General features: G+C 41.0%; 1 protein-coding gene across 2 annotated transcripts in view; it reads left to right on the plus strand.

Annotated features, from left to right (window-relative positions):
• PLEKHH2 (pleckstrin homology, MyTH4 and FERM domain containing H2) overlaps positions 1-19,275 on the plus strand; it is a 101,079-nt gene extending 81,804 nt beyond the window's left edge. Inside the window, exons 25-30 of one of the 2 annotated variants that reach the window (XM_037066576.1) lie at positions 7,450-7,591; positions 12,235-12,380; positions 13,498-13,627; positions 14,358-14,444; positions 17,301-17,438; positions 18,818-19,275. In XM_037066576.1, the coding sequence (XP_036922471.1) occupies positions 7,450-7,591; positions 12,235-12,380; positions 13,498-13,627; positions 14,358-14,444; positions 17,301-17,438; positions 18,818-19,003 (829 nt within the window). In that variant the 3' untranslated portion in view covers positions 19,004-19,275. Of the gene's footprint in view, positions 1-7,449; positions 7,592-12,234; positions 12,381-13,497; positions 13,628-14,357; positions 14,445-17,300; positions 17,439-18,817 lie in introns of those variants that run through there. The other variant, XR_005069531.1, reaches the window with a different exon arrangement.

Genomic DNA, 19,275 nt, shown 5'->3' on the forward strand with positions numbered 1-19,275 from the left:
TTCAAGTTTTTTTTAACACTATTGTGAAACTTTTCATAAAGACTAAATACTACACATCTTCTGTGAGAAGAAATATTTGTTACTCATACCTTAAAAGTGATATATTCATATTCATTGATTCTTATTCTTTCATATCCTCTCTCTCTCTCTTTCTCTTCCTCTCACAGTATTTACTGAGTGTCAGCAATAAGCCAGGCACTTCACTAGATGCTCTGGATAAAATATAATAAAAACAAACACAAACACAGTCCCTGAACTTTTGGAATGGATAAGCTAGCGAGGAAGACAGTTGTAAATCACGCACAGGAAAGAGAAGAGTGTGGTTCTGAAGAGCACGGAACTAGAAGCCAGACTTAGCTGGAGACAGTGGGAGCCTTGGGGAGGTGGTGCTTAGGTCAAGGTCTGAAAGGATGGCTGGCGTGGGAGCGTGGAAACAGGCAGAGAAGATTGTCCAAAAGCCTGTAGAGGGAGGTCTGTCAGGGCTTCAGAAATGGTTAAAAAGCCAGTGCAGTTAGAGCATACACCTTCTCAACAGATACAACCTTAACATACTTGGGCATTTGGTCAGAAATCAGATATTTTTCTCACATTCTTTTTATTTTTTTTAAATTTACTTATTTAATTGTTCTTCAAGTACAGTTTTCTTTCTTTTACTCCCATCCCAGCCCACCCCCGCCCAGTGTTCACCACCTCCCTCCAATTTCCACCCCCCTTAGTTTTTTTCCATGTGTCCTGTATCCTTGTTCCTGTGAATCCTTCCCCTTTTCCCCTGAAATTCCCTCCCCTCTCCTCTCTGGTCCCTGTCAGCCTGTTCTGTATTTCAGTGTCTTTTAGTTATATTTTGCTTGCTTGTTTGTTTTGTTGTTTAGGTTCCTGTTAAAGGTGAGATCATATAGTATTTGTCTTTCACCGCCTGGCTTATTTCACTCAGCATAATGCTCTCCAGTTCCATCCACGCTGTTGCAAAGGGTAGTAGTTCCTTCTTTCTTTCTGCAGCATAGAATTCCATTGTGTGAATGTACCATAGTTTTTTGATCCATTCATTTATTGATGGGCACCTAGGTTGCTTCCAACTGTTGGCTATTGTAAATTGTGCTGCTATGAACATTGGGGTGCATAGGTTCTTTTGTATTGGTGTTTCAGGGTTCTTAAGATATACTCCTAACAGTGGAATTGCTGGATCAAAAGGCAGATCCATTTTTAGTTTTCTGAGGAAATTCCATATTGTTTTCCATAGTGGTTGTACCAGTCTGCAATCCCCCCAACAGTGCACTAGGGTTCCCTTTTCTCCACAACCTCTCCAACACTTGTTTGTTGCTTTGTTTATGATAGCCATTCTCACCGGTGTAAAGTGGTATCTCATTGTAGTTTTAATTTGCATCTCTCTGATAGCTAGTGACATTGATCATCTTTTCATGTGTCTCTGGATCCTCTGTATGTCCTCCTTGGAGAAATGTCTGTTCAAGTCCTTCACCCACTTTTTAATTGGGTTGCTTGTCTGCTTAGAGTAGAGTGATGTAAGTTCTTTGTACATTTTGGAGATTAAACCCTTGTCTGAGGTATCATTGGCAAATATGTTTTCCCATACAGTTGGTTGTCTTTTTATTTTAATACTGTTTTCTTTAGCCATGTGCAATATCTGAGATTTTCCTGCCAGTGTTCTCCTCTAGAACTTTAATGGTGTCATGGCTTATATTTAAGTCTTTTATCCACCTTGAATTTATTTTGGTGTATGGTGTAAGTTGGTGCTCGAGTTTCATTTTTTGCATGTAGCTGTCCAGTCCTCCCAACACCATTTGTTGAAGAGGCTATTTTTAGTCCGTTTTATGTTGCTGCCCCCTTTGTCAAATATTAATTGACCATAGAGATTTGGGTTTATTTCTGGGCTCTCTGTTCTGTTCCATTGGTCCATGTGTCTGTTTTTGTGCCAGTACCAGGCTGTTTTGATTACAGTGGCCTTGTAATACAGTTTGGTATCAGGTATTGTGATCCCTCCTACTTTGTTCTACTTTCTCAAAATTGCAGCTGCTATTTGGGGTCATTTATGGTTCCATATAAATTTTTGAAGTGTTTGTTCTATGTCTGTGAACTATGTCATTGGTACTTTAATAGGTATTGCATTGAATCTGTAAGTTGCTTTGGGTAGTATGGACATTTTGATGATGTTAATTCTTCCAATCCATGAGCACAGTATATGTTTCCATTTGTTTGTGTCTTCCTTAATTTCTTTCTTCAGTGTTGTGTAGTTTTCTGTATACAGGTCTTTTACCTCCTTGGCTAGGTTTATTCCCAGATATTTTATTTTTCTTTTTGCTATATCGAATGTCAACCTCTTTTTAAATATCATCTTTTCTCCTACGTATTAGCAGAAGGTGGTACTTAATAGTGTTCACTGATATTAACAACAAAAAAAGGCATTTTGCTAATTTTATTCAGCTCTTATGCCCCGTAAAATAAAGAATCTAAAATATCAGACTAAGCATCTAGTGGAATTATTGGTGTAGGATTGACTTCTCTCAGAGGCCTATTTTTGGAATGCAAGAAGTAAAGGTAGCAATATAATATAAACAATGTACTAGCCTTTGATCCAGTTCGGGATTTCTCTTCTAATAACCTATCCCACAGAAACACCCACATAAGTAGGCAAGAGTATTGCAGGGTTTCCCAGCATCTTCTTTGCCATGTTTTTCAGAAGTGGGGGGGGTGCAGTAAGAGGGGCTTATAGCATACTAAATACAGAGGAACAGTTAAGGAAATGTGGAGCATTCATATTCTGGACTCCTGTGGTACAGCCAGCCACACTGTTTGATCTGGGTAACAGTGGTTCTGGGCCACCAGAACTTCGCTCTTCAGGGGGCTCATGAGCAAGAGTTCTGAGGACATAGCAAGGTGACAGTTAAGCTTCAGTGTTTAAAGTTTAAAAACCATGCTTTTCTAGAGATGAGCAAGGTTACTTAGGTGATAGAAGCTAATAGGCTCCGCTCCCAGAGGAACCCAGTTCCATGATGACAGCCGTTATGTGTGGCCCTTCAGTGACTAGAAGGACAGCAGGCTGGAGGACTTGGGGCTTCCAGGTGCTTGTTTTAGTTCTGTGATGGCTGGAGTGGTGATGCCCCAACCTGTGGGCCCTGGCCCTGCAGCTTCTGCACCACATGGGAACACATTAGCAATGCATAGTACCAAGGCACACTTCAGCCCTCATGAGTCAGAATCTCTGGAGTAAGACCCAGGAGTCTGTGTTGTGGCCATTCTCCAGGGGACCCTTAGGCAGATGCTGAGTTTCGAGAAGCACTGGTCTAAAGGTCCACCTTGCTGCCCTGTCCCTTCATCGTACCTGGTGGAAGGAAGCCAGCTCCCAGACCTGACCTGCTGTGCATCTTTATGTGCAAGAGGCTCAGGAATTCTCATTAGGTTTTGTTGGCACTAAATAGAATTACTTTCATGTCTAAGACTATTTCTAATAATGCACACTTTATGAATGCTTATTTAATAATACTAATTCTGCCCTGATGGCTGTGGTCAGAACCAAAGTTAAATTTGGTTGACATGGAGAATGGCGGTGTGAAAGACACAGGTAAGAATAATGCTCCAAGTCTAGCAAATGCCATTAGAACGGACAAGAGAGTCATGAATGGCTCATCTTAATAATTACCTTGTTGGGGAAAAAAACAGCCTTCATGAGAGTAGCTTTGACATCAGGAAAGAAGCAACTCAACCAAAACATTTAATTTTTAACAGAAGCCTGAAATGGCTGGATAGCCACAGCAATGAGAAAGTACTATTTCTAAATAAGGTCTTGCTTTGCACCTGTGTATAAATAGCTTAGACAATGAGCCCTACTTTCCAGTGACAGGAGGGGAACTGGCCATGACCTGTCACGCGGCCATGGATGAGCAGCCCTGGAATGCAAACTGAAATCCCAGCTCTTGACCATGGAGTTTTAATTTAAGATTTAGTAAGCTATGGAATTTTAATTATTGGGATTCAGGGGTTAAAGATCTTGTTAATGGGTTTTAAACTTGTTCTCATAGATGACCATTTGTAAAGTAATATTTAAATTCTATTCACATTTAAGCTGCCTATTTAATTTGGTGTCCTGCTGCGTATTTGACGTTGCAAGGTCCAGGCATGTTTTTAACAAAACAAACCTGGCAAGGGTCCTTCCCTGAAGAAGACAGCTCTTCCTTACCCTTCTTTGAAATAAAAAATCATACTCAGTAGTCCTTGGTGGTTCTTATTTTGTGGAGCCTAGCTTACCATTCTCGTCTCTGCCACCTTTTAGCTGGTGTAAGAGTGCCTGTGTCCACTGGCTCCTAAGCCAAGAAGCATCTTGATGGGTCATGTCATTTACCTCATTTTCCAGCTATAATAATAGCAAAAAAATCCAGCATGAAGAAACTCTTGTAATTCTAAATACCTCCAGAACAGAATGATGATGACGATGATAATAATAATAATTAATAATAATAACCACTGTGTACTGAGTGCCGAGCACACACCAGGCCCTGTGCTGAGCTCTTTTTCTGTATCATCTCGTACAACCCTAACAGTGGCCCTGTGAAGTAGGTATTGTTACCATTCCCATCTTACAGATCAGGAAACTGAAGCTTAGAGAATTAAGTCATTTGCCCAAGGCTACAGAAAGGGGATTCATTCGGGCTTTTTTGGACAAATACTTCCTGTATTTAGCAATTCCAATTATCATTTGTTTATCCATTCATGCAATGAACACCTGTTTAGCATCAGCCAGTGCCAGCCCTTGTTGAAGCCCTGGGGACTCAAAGGTGAATAGAACTTCCCTGCCCTTCAGAACACTGCAGTTTGGAGGGAGAGATAGACATGGAATCTTGTGATTAATCTTGCAATGTGATTAATTCTGTAACAGGAACGGCATAGCAGAGCAGTGAACACGGCTTCTGGGGAGAAACCGTCTGAGTTAGACTCCTGCCCCCCACCCCCTCACTGTGTGGCTCTGAGCAAGTCGCTTACCACCTACCTCTGTGCCTCAGATACCTCTGGCATGAATGGAGGTAAAACAGTCCCTCCCCCAGGGCTATCTGAAGGACTAAATGTCGGCCTTTGGATCTGAGTCTGCCACACAGCTAATGCCCCGTCCATGTCTGCTCTTCCCTTGAATATAACATGTGTATGTACAAGCTGTGGTGGGAACACAGAGGAAGGCTTCAGAGCACTGACTTCTGAGCAGATGACTTGCGTGGTGGCCATTGAGGCAGGAGGAAGATAGGGAAGGGAGTCACAACCGCAGTTTTAGTAGAGTGTTACCAGCAGATGATGGAAGATGGAGGGAAGGGAAGTGGCGAGTGAAGGCAGGCTATCACTAAGTTTATACGATGATGAGAAAAGAGGCAATAGGAAATAAATGCTCTGAAGAATGAAATATGGAGCCGGTTGGAGGCAAGCAAAAGGGCTACCCAGCAGTGGTGTGGGCTGTGCTGAACTTGGAGTCATGTATACACGTGTAGTGGTACCAGTCCGCGTAGTGATGTGATTCCCATCCCACTGTATTCAGCTCCCTGGTCCAACAATCAGGTGGACCTGCGGGGGTTCCCCCGCTAGCTCACCTGTGCCCTGCCTGCCTGCTGTGACAAAGGCCCACTTTCTCTGCTTCTTAGGACTGGGGGGAACTGGTCATGCTGGGAGAAACTCAGCACCTTCTCCTGGCACCTTTCCTATTCAAGATCCATGGATTTCACTTTCTTGACTTCTTGGTCATTTTTATGACTCTAGTCTCCCTCCATGTTCTCTCCAAATTGCTGCATAATTGTTGGAGCCCAGCCTGTTTCATTAGGGGCCTGAGCCTCTGATTCCTGCATGTTGTTTTCCTGTCTGAGGGTCTGGGATTGTGTTTCCCTTCTTTGCTTATAGTGCTTCATTTATCTTCCAAGGTTCAATCTCATTTGCATGCCAGAAATGTTAAAAAATGCACATTAGCTCTTTTCACTTGTAGCCATCTGTACGCTTGGTTCTTTTCCCTTCTTCTAGCTGTATTACCAATTCAAACTTTTGTTGAGAATGTTTGGTGGTCACACCTAGGTAAACCCTAGTGGTGAAGTGATGAATAAGACAGAGACCTTAACTTCAAGTGGAGACAATAAGCTTTGTACAAAAATGTTTGCGTGCCAAAAAGGGAGAGCTTTCTTCTCTGTCTTCTATCACTTTGCTAACAGCATTTTATTTATGTTTAGCATCTATGTCTATTACCCAGCTATATTCTTTGACTTAACAATTTGTTATCATGTAGTTATAGATAAAAATAGGGCTTAGAGTGTATGTTTTTAAGAACGCACTCTGATGACTGTCCAGGACAGCGATTCGTAAGGTAGGGTGAGTGTAAAGAATTTTCATAGTCACAGGGAAGAAGAGCTTTTCAAAGTACATCCCCCCAACCGGGCTTCCTCTGAGATTCTGAACTTCTACCCGCTCAGTCCCTGCTCTTTGAGGTCATTACTGCAAGAGATACTGTAACTCAGCAGTCCCCAACTTTTTTGGCACCAGGGACCAGTTTTGTGGAAGACGATTTTTCCACGGACTGGGGTCAGGGAGATGGTTTCAGGATGATCGGAGCACATGACATTCAAGCTCGCCTCCTGCTGTGCACTCGGCTCTGGCCCAGTGCCAGTCTGTGCCCTGATGTCGGGGATCCCAGTGCCCAGTGCCAGTCTGTGGCCCGAGGTCGGGGATCCCTGCTGTAACAGATGGCAGTGTGGCCTCTCCTTCAAGTCTGTAGGGAGAAAAATGCCGAAAATCCAGAGCCAGTTGGGCACACACCCATCAACTGCTGGATCTAAATCTCTCTTTTCTTGCCACTGTGTTGTCATGACAATACTAAATCACGTGCAGGTGTCCCCTACTTCCCCCACCCCACTGTCACAGCGTTCCCAGCACCCCAGGCCTGGTCTGCGGCCAAGAGGCAGAGCCCCAGAACCTCACGCACACAGAAACAGCATCGTGAGTGAACCAAGGGGTCACTGGACTGAGGAAGAGCTAGGCAAACAAAAGCTCCTAAAGCTGCAAAAAAGCCAAAACATTTAAAAGTACGAATATCATCTTTCAGATCCCCAGGGCAAACTGCCCCCCTCCAATCTGATGTTGGTTTTGAATTGAAACCTCCATCTCCTAGTTCCTGGTGTGCCCAAGGTATTGAGGAAATATCATGAGTGTTTTGAAAGTTGGGTCTGTTCAGCCCATTGAAACGAAGGGTTACGTCAGCATTCCTCACAAGAAAGGGCGTATTTCACTTCCCTCAGTGTCTTAGTCCCTTTCTCGGCAACACTTCGGGGTCTGGTCTTTCAGGGCACAAAAAATAGCACAGAAGCGTTCTTCAGCCTCAACCCAAAGCAGTTTTTCCTTAGTTTGTGTCGCATGGAGCAACCCTTTCTTCCTTTGTAAGAATTTCATTTAATGAAAAATTTCCTCTGTTTTTTACAGACTCTATTTCTCCATGCAAGCTCGTGGAGAGACTGATAGAGAAAAGTTGCTGTTAATGTATCAGACAAATGACCAAATAATAAATGGACTTTTTCCTCTGAACAAGGACCTGGCGTTAGAAATGGCGGCTCTTTTAGCTCAGGTAACTTCCGTGCTATATGGGGAAATATTTTGTAAAGGTCAAATACTCATTTCAACACTGAGTTAAACGTAATAAAACAGTATACCTTTTGTGATTCTTTAAATTCATTTTGCTGTGATTAACACCTTCAAAATTACAGGCATTATAATTACAGTGTGATTCCAATCACCGACAATTGCAGTGACATGAAATGAGACAGTATTCCATAAAGGGAACCAGCTAGATCTTAATTATCGTGAAAGTGTGCCACTAGGCTTTGCCTGTAATACAGGAGTTTGCTGAGTGGACAGCCTCGGGGGAAGGACACCACTCCGAAACCGCCCTCTCAGCTAATAGGAGTCGGTCTTTAACAAGCTAAAGCACTTTCTTTTGTTTACCTGTTGTATCAATTCGGATTCAGTTTGGACTTCTATGAAAACACACATGCAAATTAATAGTGACAATTCAAATAGAAGTATATTTGTCTCTCCTGTAGAGAGACAGGCATACTAGCACCTCTCCAAGGTCATCGTGGGCACGGGCCTCATCCCGCTCTCTGTTCTGCTGTCCCCAGCGTGTCATCTGCAGGGTCCTGGACGTCTGCAGAGCAGCAGACATGGTGTCAGTGTTCCAGGCTTGAGAACAGGGAAAGGCTGAAGAAGGGTGTGTCCCCCGCCCTGGAGAAGTTTGCCTGCAGATAAACAGAAGAGTTCCGTTTCTGGCAGCCTGGCCCAACTTAGTCACATGGCCGTGTCAACCTGGAGGAGAGACGGGAGAATGTAGTCTTGCATGGGCAGCAATGAGCCCAGAAGGAGTCAGGGCTCCATGACTTGGAAGGAAGGAGAGAATGCTCCTGAGAGGCAACCCTCAGTCTCCACCACCCCTGAGTCTTGCACATGCTAGTTCAGTCTCCTCACTCCACACAACGTCCCAGGACATCTAATTCATTCTCTTCATTCTTTCCTGCCACCTATGCCACTGATTCCCAAATCTCTTCTCTCTGGTTCATACGTCTATGGGCTCCTTAAATTCACCACATCAGGGACTGAACTATCACCTTCCCTTCTCTTCCTTCACATTCTGTATGTTCAAGGGCTACAGCTTCAACACCCCCCACGCCAAGCAAGCTTCAAACTCCAGAACTGTCACTGACTGTGCTTTCCCCTTCACCCTGCCCCCCCAGTCACTGTGCCCTGCCTGTTTTAACTCCCAGGCTTTGCGCATGTCAGCTTCCTCTCTGGACACTCCCTGTCTCAGACTCTGCTCCTCACGCAGCACACACCGTGGCTCCGCGCACAGTTCCCTGGCGTGCCGGTGGGTCACGTTTTCACAGCTGCTGTCCCATCCCAACCGTCATCAGAGCCTCCCTGCCTCTGGCGTCAGGCTTCTGATCACTAGGGATTTTCTGTGCTCTGGGCCCTACAGATTTACCCTCCACCCAGATGCCAGAGAGATTGTTCTGTCGTCTACGGCTTCCTAACAAATGACTCCAAGACTCAGTCACTTCAGACAGTAGCAGTTTGGGCAGGAATCTGTCCGGATTCCTTGTCTCTGCAGCATGTGGCACCAGTTGGCACAGCTGGTTGAAGGCTGGTTGGGACCCCACAGCCGGGGGCTGGAGTCATTCTTAGGTCGTTGGCTCACATGTCTGGTGTCTGATGCTGTCAGGCAGAACTTCTGCGGGGCTGTCAGCTGGGCCACCTCACATGCTTCCTCACAGAATGGTGCCTGGGTAGCAAGAGCAGCATCCTGAAAGAGAGACAAGAAGTGGAAGCTGCTATTTCCTTAAGGCCCAGGCCTAGAAACTATGCCACGGTGGTTTGTTACGTGGCACTAGTAACCGGGATGGAGATGGAGCAAACCACGAACCTAGCGTGTTGTTCCCTTGGGCACGTGGAAGGGCTTTCGTGAGGTGAACTCCGCCTGCCTCTCCAGCCTCATCTCTTAACACCCCCTGCCTTGAACTCTGTGCTGCAGTACAGCATGAACTGTGGTTCCCTGCACAGTTAGTTCCCTGGCTTGAACATGGCTCACTTTTTCTTCCCTCTTAGACTTCACTTGTCTGTCTCCTCTTCCTGAAACATCTCTACCCCTGTCCCTTTCCTTGCTTACTTCAGCTTATTCTTTAATTTTCATCTTAGGTCTCACTTTCTCCAGGAATCCTTCCTGACTTCTGCCTGGGTGGGGTAAATGTTTGTCCTGGGGTTTCTGTAAGGTCTGGCACACGGCTACTGCTGTCCTGACCCCAGTGGTTCATTATCATTTGTTTGCTGCTGCTTTGGACTGAGGGCAAGGGCTGTCTCTGTTCATCTTTGTATCTCACACGGTGCCTCACACACAGTCCATTATCCATAAATGTCTTGAATGAATGAATAGTAGACAACTAGTTTACTTTTACAATAATGTTATCCAAAGGTCGAAGCATTAGTGCTATACTGAGTGTTCTCTTTCTACAAGTAATGAAAAGCTGAAGAAAGGAGACATAGGTCCCAGGTTCCCTTAATGACAGAATTAGGAGTCATTTCCTGACACGTGCAATTCTAGGCTTCAGTCTGCCAAAGGCACAGGTCCTCTGTTAAAATCACTCTCATTTTTATTAAAATGTAAGTTAGTTTTCTTCTATCAACTTTTAATTTTGTCAAGAAAGCTGCTCCAAGAAAAATTATTATATACTTTGGAAATAGTATGTTTAACACTTTTAGGAGAATATAAGAAAGGGCTAGAATTCTAGGTAAGACCATATGCCTAGAAAATTCTGAGCACATAACTAAAAAATATAATTTCTCCATCTACAAAAGGAAACATTCTTAAAGTCTCTGTTTGCTTTTCCTCACAGTAGTGTTTGATAAGATAAATGAAATATACTAAAGAAACATGAGCTCTGTAGAAGAAAGCAGCTACATCTGTTGTAGACTTGAATATACTCATGTGTAGGTCCTTGTTGACGTTCTCTGGCTTAATTAGGAATCTTGTAGCTGACTGTTAATTGTTGTACGTAGTGTCTGCTAAGGCATCACGTTGATGGGAGGCATGCTGGGGATTATCTGAGTTGATTTTCATTTGCTCTCCAAACATTACTGTGCTTGTTCTGTGCCACACAGTATAGACTTCAGAGCAGGGAGACAGTAAGCTTGGGAATATAACACAATCAGGTTCCCCAGGAGACAACGTTTCCTGGAATGCTTGCTATTTGTATACCTCTTTTATCCAATTCCCGTATCCTTGGAGGGTAAAATCTGATCTCAGGCTTCACAGGTACCTGTGCTGAGTACCACCTGGTGCTTGGTGGGGGACAATAAGAAGCTTGCTGTGGGGGAAAAAGTTTATATGGTGTGAAGAAATGAGGAAGGATACCCGATCAGAGAGGAGATGGGGGGGACTGATGAACAGCAAAGACAAGCTAAGAAACCAGCAAACAGACTGTAAGGATGAAGTTCAACCGAGAAACTGAGACAGTAACTGGTCATATTAAGAGCCAGACAGTGGAAGCCAGAGGGCTCCGAATCTCAAAGGCTCGTTGTACTCACAGCTTACCTGGAGGCCAAGGGCCCTTTTGAAATGATGAGGTGGCACTTTGTGTAAGCCCATCCCAGTCCTGATGGAGCCCTCCATCTGCTTGCTGAGGAGTGTCACAGGAGAGATGTGAATGTTCTATCGGATTTGAATGTCCCCCACCCAGTTGGCTCCTTGGGCCCTCCTTTGGTACCCTACACAAGGCATTTAACTCAGTTTATCACGAGCATTTGTTTATACTCCAGTCTCCTACTAGACATTAGCTGTTTGAGGATAAAAGCTATGCTCAACTTTTTTCTTTCTCACATCACTTAGCACAGTGCCTGACGCATAAAGGGGACTGACTTAGTATAGGTTTGGCTGAATGAATGGGTGGTTAAGGGATGGAGAGATGGATGGATGGGTAGTTGGGTAGTTGGGTAGTTGGATTGGTGGGCAGGGGCTGGTATCTGTGTTGCCTGTTAATAGAGATAAGAATTGAAGTTTCTTGCATTCATGGAGAAAGAGGCTTTTATTCCCAGGAATACCAGAATAATGAAATGAGGGGATGAACCCAGTAACATTTACAGAGAAAATCTAGGAAGAAAGGAATGAGAATATAGTTTTTGGTCCCATTATATTCAATAAAGACCCTTAAAAAGTTCAAGTAATACTTTTTTGAGATCTCTCTTTTTATAACTTTTCTTGTCTTTCATTTTTAACTTCTATTTTTCCTTATTATTGTCAAAGAAAATGGTACCTTAAAAATGACAAATCTTCCTGTGCTGTAACAGGCAATAGCAAAATAGTGCGGCCATTAGCAAGTACTACTGGGAGGCGGTGTCAGCTGAGAGTGTTTACTGTACAACTGGAGGGGAAATGTTCAAGCTACAGATGTTTTCAAAGTTAGCTTTCAAACAGAATTTAGATTTTAATAATAACACTTACATATTATTATAAATTCCAAAATCACACAATCGTGACAAGTAGAGTTATTGATATATATTATATGTAATTACATATTATAATATAATTGTATGTAATTATACATTATACTGTGGTTATACGTAATTATACATTATAAAGAATGTTTAGGAATAATAAAACTGATTTTCTTTTTCAAAACTCATTTCAACATCCTATATTTTTCTCTTTTTTGGATTTCCCATTAGGTGGAGATTGGAGATTTTGAAAGACCCTTTTCGACTCCAGCAGGGCATGTGACTAATCAGTGCAAAGCAAATCAGACTCTAAAGCAAGTCGTAGAGAAATTTTATCCTAAAAGATACAGAGATGACTCCTCTGAAGAACAGTTAAGGTAAGAAACTGCTTGTACGTCTTTAAAAGGGCAGAGTCACACTTGGTTTTTTGGTTGATATTTTAAAGATGAAAAATAGTGTATTGTATATGCCCTTTTCTTTTTAAAACTTTTTAATAGTGTCGAATCCCAAGAGGCTGTAGGTCTTTTTAAAAACTTGTTACTGTATTTTTTCATTATCGTGAATCCTCCTACTACCCCCTCCCCCACCTCACAATCACCACACTGTTGTCCGTCTCCATGAGTCCGTTTCCTTTTTTGCTTTAAGAGAAGCCTAAAAACTTTAGAGTCTTTTGAAAGTGCCTAAAATTTTTAGATGCCTAAAAATTTTGCCTTAATTTGGAAGGTCCACTTTTCACTTGATCTTACTCATCCTTGTCCAAATTAATCCTGGTGACACATAAAAGGAAAAAATAGTCAGTAATATGTTTAATTTTATGAAAGATATATCAAAAAAATTTTTATCTCTTAGGGTATTCCACATAAGATTTTTAGTATAAAATCTTAAACTCAATTAATTTAGAGTTTTGATTTTTGAGAGCGTATAAAGAAGAGCTGTAGATTCAAAACCAGAGGAAATCCAACTCACCATGAGTTGTTCCAGAGTAGGAACATCTGAGGTCGGTCTTTTGTCTCTGCAGAGTACGTGGTTTGGAAGCCGTTTTCCCTGCCCTCCAGCGGCTCTCCAGGCCAGGAGTGGCAGTTCCTAAAATGCCACTGTCAGGGATTCATTCTTTGGTCCCAGCTTCTTGTATTTTTCTTTAAAAATGAAAGCTATTCCCATGAGAAATCGCCTTTCAAACTAATTAACACTGAGGTTTGATGTTAGCTAATCAGATTTTTTAAATGTATGTGAATGGGTGGGGAGCAGGAGACCTCAGGCATGCTAAGAGCACTGATACCAAGAATTTGGTGGGAAGGAATACTACTAAAAGTTAGGACAAGGGGTGGGCAGTGCGTAGATGGGAGCACAAAATACAGCTTTACCTCGGTTATGCCTAGGTATCCCACTAGTGCCTAGGACGGGCTTAGGGAGAGCTTTCTCTCAGGAAAGAACTCACTCTTTCTGTTTTTGCTTTTGTGTGTTTGTTTTTGTTCCTTTTTTTTTTTTTTTAAGGCAACTTTGCCAGCGACTATCAACCAGATGGATGGCCCTCCGGGGACACAGTGCTGCTGACTGTGTGCGAATTTATTTGACAGTAGCCAGGAAGTGGCCATTCTTTGGTGCCAAGTTGTTTCTTGCAAAAGTAAGAAAGAATGGGAGAATGATTCAGTTCGGTAAAATAAAACAGCAACCCCAGGTTTATATGTTCAGCCATTAAAAAGAAAATTCCTAACAATTTAAAGAAAACAGTGAAGGCACATTAAGAAAAAGGCAGGAAAGCCATCAGCTTCCCTACCTTTTCCCTTCCACTCCATGTCCCCATCCCTCAAATTACTTCCTGTACTCATTAGGCTCATCATTAGACTAAAGACAGCAGCTGGACTTCGCTTGCTTCTTTTCATTCATTCATTCATTTCCGCTCTCACTCATTTGCTCATTTATTTGGTATTTAATGAGTTCTGTTTGTCAAACACTAAGGTAAACTCTAGGGGATACATAAGCTTGTGGTTTCAGATGGGTTGTACTCAAACTTCCAAGAATTTACAATCCAGGGTTGCAACAGGCCTGGGAACAACTCCTATATAGTGAACGTGGCCAAGAGTGACCTAAACAGAGTGCTGCAGAAACACCGAGGGTGGAGAGACTAACCCTGCCGGGGGTAGATTAAGTAGCTTGGCCAAGTGCACACGTTAGTAAATGGCAATTTTGGATCTCAAACCTGGGTCTCCTAATATCAGATTCACTGCTTCCTCCCCAAGAGAGATTTTTAGTAAGTTGTTGTTGTTTCAAATGTTGCGTTGCATTTAGGTTGAAAAATACTTCTGTAATTTTGCTTGGCATTTATTACACAATGTATTTTCACCTCTTTATAGCCCATAACTCCGTCATCACTTGGAACTACTTTCCTGTGGCTGGCTATACATGAGGATGGTTTAAGCATCTTAGAATACAACTCCATGGTAAGATTAAATTCTGAAGTTCTGCATTGTCAATTATTTCCATCACTTAGTGCACTGTAAACAGTACGGAATGATATCTTAATCTGATTTTCTCCATAATACTTTAAAATGAATACTCATTTTGTAAATATACAACTATGATTACAGTTTCATCTTTCAAAACAAGATTAGACAGGTTATATACAGGCACACCTCAGAGATATCCAGTTTGCTTCCAGAGCAGCTCAATAAAGCAACATCACAATAAAGCAAGTCACAAATTTTGGGGTTTCCCACTGCATATAAAAGGTATATTTATACTATACATTATAGTCTGTTAAGTGTGCCAAAAGCACTGTGTCTAAAAAAAAAGTACATACCTTCATTATAAAATATGTTACTGCTGAAAAATGCTAACCATCACCAAAGCGAGTCACAATCTCTTTGCTGGTGGAGGGTTTTACCTTCAGTTTATAAAGAGATATGATAAAAGTGAAGTACAATAATCTAAAGCACAATAAAACAAGGTATGCCTGTATTGTGTATAACCAAATTGCAATCATGGTTGTATTCATAAAATGACTGTTCATTTATAATGTTAGGAAGATTGCTTCCTGTGTAAAATAAAAAAATAACAGTAAAATAGAAACTTTAATTAGCAAAACTGAAGTTCAATTTCACAATGTCTTCTATAACAATTTCTCTACCATATATTGCCATGTATAATACTCACGTTTTTGCCTCAACTTCTGAGGGAAATATAAGGATGCACATTATCCATGGGTAGTACTAATTTCATATCTATATAAATATTTTTAATTCTTTTATTTATGCTTGTGCATGAAAAGTATAACTCTAGAAAGCAATAATAATATCCATATGCAAAGTAATACCCTGGAATACGATAATTGGTTTTGTTTCTAAATATAAACAAACAATTGAATTAAAAAATTAAAACAAAGATTTTTTTCCCCTGAAAGTTTGGGCCAAAAACATGGGTGCTTATTATACATGGGACCGCATTGTATACAGCAAAATGCAATAGAGAAATCATTACAGAAAACTTAGTGAAACCGAACTTCAACTCTGGTAACAAGTTTCTATTTTAATAATTTCCTGTAATATCACTTACCAGTTCAGTTTTACCTACATTGTACCTTAGAACTTTTTATGTGATTAAATGTAAAGTCAAACTATGCTTCCTATGAGTTCATTTATTCATGTCATACGTATCATGCTATGTAGTAAGAAAACCTTTTTTAACCCGATGGGCAGGACTTGCTCACTTTTACTTGGTAAGTGTGGTTGGCTATCCTACCTGTGGAGAGTCAGTGATCATGAGGATTTTTTAGAAACCAAACCATCCTTCGGTGTTATGTAACTGTTTCTCCTTATCATTGCTAAAAACAATTTTTTGAAGGAGCTTATACTTTTGAATGCCTTTTATTCTTGAGTGGATAACTTGAAGACAGATGATAAAATCAGCGACTTAAAGCCAACAGAACGTTGTTGAGTTACTGGGTGGCGTTACTAGGTAAACCCGTTCTCCAGGTCCTGGGGGAGGGCCACACGGGCCCAGAAGTAGACGCGTGTGGGCAGCAGTTCTGGAGCCATTTAGTGCTGCAGTGGTCTGCCCGGAGTCTGGCAAACTAGTCATTAGACGTGCAGATTCCCTTCCTTTCAGGCTGTATGTCTTTGAATTATATTGTAAAACTTGTTTTAGCAACATATTATGGAAAATACTTGCTGCATATCTGATAAAGGGTCAGTATCCTTTATAAACATGGGGGTCTTAATAAAACAATACGGAAATGACAAACACACCAATAGACAAATGGACCGAGGCAATTCACAGAAGAAATACAGATGTTCACTAGATATATTTTTAAGTGTTAATCTCCATAGTAATCAAGTAAATCCAATTTAAAACAGTGAGATTCTGCTTTTCACCAGTCAGGCTGGCAGATTCAAAGAATGGTGATACCCAGTGTTAGCCAGACTGGGGTGCTGGGAAGAGAAATGGGTATACCCTTTCTGGAGGGGTTTGGAAGTATTTTTAACATTGTCTCTACTGTCTTGAGGTAGCAATTCCAGCTGCTGAGGTTTAGAACCAAAAAAAATAACTACATATGGGTATTATGAACTATGTTGGAAGGTATGCATTGGAGTATTGCTTAAGATAGTAACAAATAAAAATGATTGAAATATTCTGCAACAGTTTAGTTAAATAAAAGATTGTCTACAAAATCATTTTCAGTGATGTTATACAAGTACATTTGTTGTCATGGAAAGATTTTCACAATATGTTAAGTTTAAAAAGAAGCAATATGCATGATACTGTTCCATTTGTGTAAATCAAAATCTGTACATTGGGGTGAACCACATGGATTTGCCAATATTTGACCATGTTTTACCTTAAAAAGTATTAATTTCATATGGTTCAACTGAAATATATATGTGTGTGTGTGCACATCTTTTTTAAAGCATTTTTTAATTTAATTATTGTTCAAGTACAGTTTTCTGTCTTTTTATATATACACATCTTAAAGGACATATACAAAAATATTAACAGTGATTTTTCCACTGGATACTAGAACATATTAATAGATGCTTTATTTTCTCCTTGAACTTTCTCATTTTTCTGCAGTGAGTTATTTGTTTCATAATCAAAATGTATTTTAATGATAAAAAGGTCAATGATGCCTAAATAAAATTAGTACACTACTCTGTATTTTGGATCACAATAAATTTAATTTCAGGAAGTTTTTTTGTATTACATCATACTTAATATCAACATTTAATGGAGATACATGACTAATCATTTTTCATCTTTCTTTGAAAATAAAGATTGTATAACATATTTCCTTCTCTTTGAAGAGGTTAATAATCACCTATGTGTACAAGAGTCTGATGACCTTTGGAGGGTGTCAAGAGGACTTTATGATAGTCGTTAACAACACACATTCAAAGGACAAACCAATGGAGAAATTACTCTTTGCCATGGCAAAACCCAAGGTGAGTAGAAGCCTTTCCACCAATTTTTTAAGCTAGTTTTTTTCATACTAAATCATTTATCGTGCGAAGGCTAAGTTCCAGATGGGCAAACAGTCTTCTCTTATACTCACACAGCCCTAGATCCAAATTCTGGCTTACCTCATCTTTACAAAGCCTTGGTTTCTTCATTTTTAAAAAATGGCATGATGCTACTGTTGAGGGGAGGGGAGTTAGGAATTAAAGGAAGGAATTGTAAAGTATTTAGCCCAATGCTTGTTATACAGAAGGTTCAAAATAAGAGGCCTTAGTGTAAGTTGTTGTCAGGTACTTTATACGCATTATTTTATTTACTTGGAGTAATTCACTTATGGACCCATTAGTGGGGAGATTAAGGTTTTATAATTAAAATGCACTTGTTTCTTTACTATTTTTAATAAACTGTAGTTTTCTTGTCTGCAACTAAAAGCAATAACTTTTCCTTCTAATGTGTAATTCCAATTTTTGTCAAAAGAATGAGAAATTGATTTTTTCTAAAACTTTAACTTAAAATTGTCAGCCAGAAGGGTTTACTTTTTTAGAATCTGAGGTTTTTAAAAAGATGATAGATATCTTTCTTACTAAATCTCTGCTCAAGTGAAGGCAGATGGTACAGAGAACCAGAGCACACACAGTGCTCTAGTTTATATAGCAACAAACTTCTTTTTCTTGTATTATTAGAGTTGACGTGCCACATCACATGAGTTTCAAGTGCACAACAGCACAATGACTCGACACCTTTTCACCTTGTGAAGTCATCACCATGATAAGTCTTGCAACCACCTGCCACCATATAAAATTATTACAGTATTATTGACCACGTTCCCTACTCTGTACATTATATCCCCATGACGTATTTATAACTAGACATTTGTGCCTCTCAATCCCCTTCACCTTTTTCTCCCTCCCAGCCCCCATGCACCCATCTGGCAATCATCACTTTGTTCTGTGCATCTGAGTCTGTTTCTGTTTTGTTTGTTTTGGTTTTTTAGATTCTACACATAAGTAAAATCATAGTGTATTTGTCTTTCTCGGACTTATTTCACTCAGCATACTACCCTCCAGCTCCTTCTTAATTCATATATTCACAAATATGGCTTTAAGACAGGGTTGCACCACTGACACATTTTCTAATACTGCCATTAAATTTGACTGTTTTTTTAAGACTCACTCTTTCCGCTGGTGTAAGGAGTGGAAAATAGGTATTTTACCCTGATGGTGGTGAATATATAAGTACTCCACTGTTGGATCTGCCTAGAAGGGAAAGCTGGTAGCCTGGGCACTGGCAAATAGAGACCACCTATGGCTCACTCTTTCTTTTGGAACTTCCCAGGGGCATAACAGTTCTGTTTTTCTTGTTTTAGATTCTTGAGATCACGCTTCTGATCACCAGTTACATAAACAACTTCCATCCGCAGAAGGCTGCCTTGCACCACCTCTCCGCTCCAGCACTGCTCTCAGCCCGGAGCCAGGGGCCCCAAAGCAGGACGATGGGAAGCCAGCCCCTTCTTTCCAGCAGCAGACCCACCAAAGGCCCCACTTTACTCTGAAAGCGTTGGGGGCGTGCAACACTCAGTCCCTGTCCTCTGAGCAATGGCTACATCAGCTCCAAATGAGTTTATTCACATCCTGCCAACATGGCCCCCACATACTAGAAGTCCAGGCTTTCAGAGTAATGGGAGTTGTCTGCTTTTGATTCATAAATATTCAAATGAAAACTAGTAAAACATTATACACAAAATCTGCATGCACCCTGATGTTCTAGAGTAATTAAATGGGATAGGATTTGTCATTTTTTTCTGTCTTTTCTCCCTTATCATCA

Source organism: Sturnira hondurensis, unplaced genomic scaffold, assembly GCF_014824575.4.
Source record: "Sturnira hondurensis isolate 20B ecotype Veracruz unplaced genomic scaffold, ASM1482457v3 Scaffold0016663, whole genome shotgun sequence".
Lineage (NCBI taxonomy): Eukaryota > Metazoa > Chordata > Mammalia > Chiroptera > Phyllostomidae > Sturnira > Sturnira hondurensis.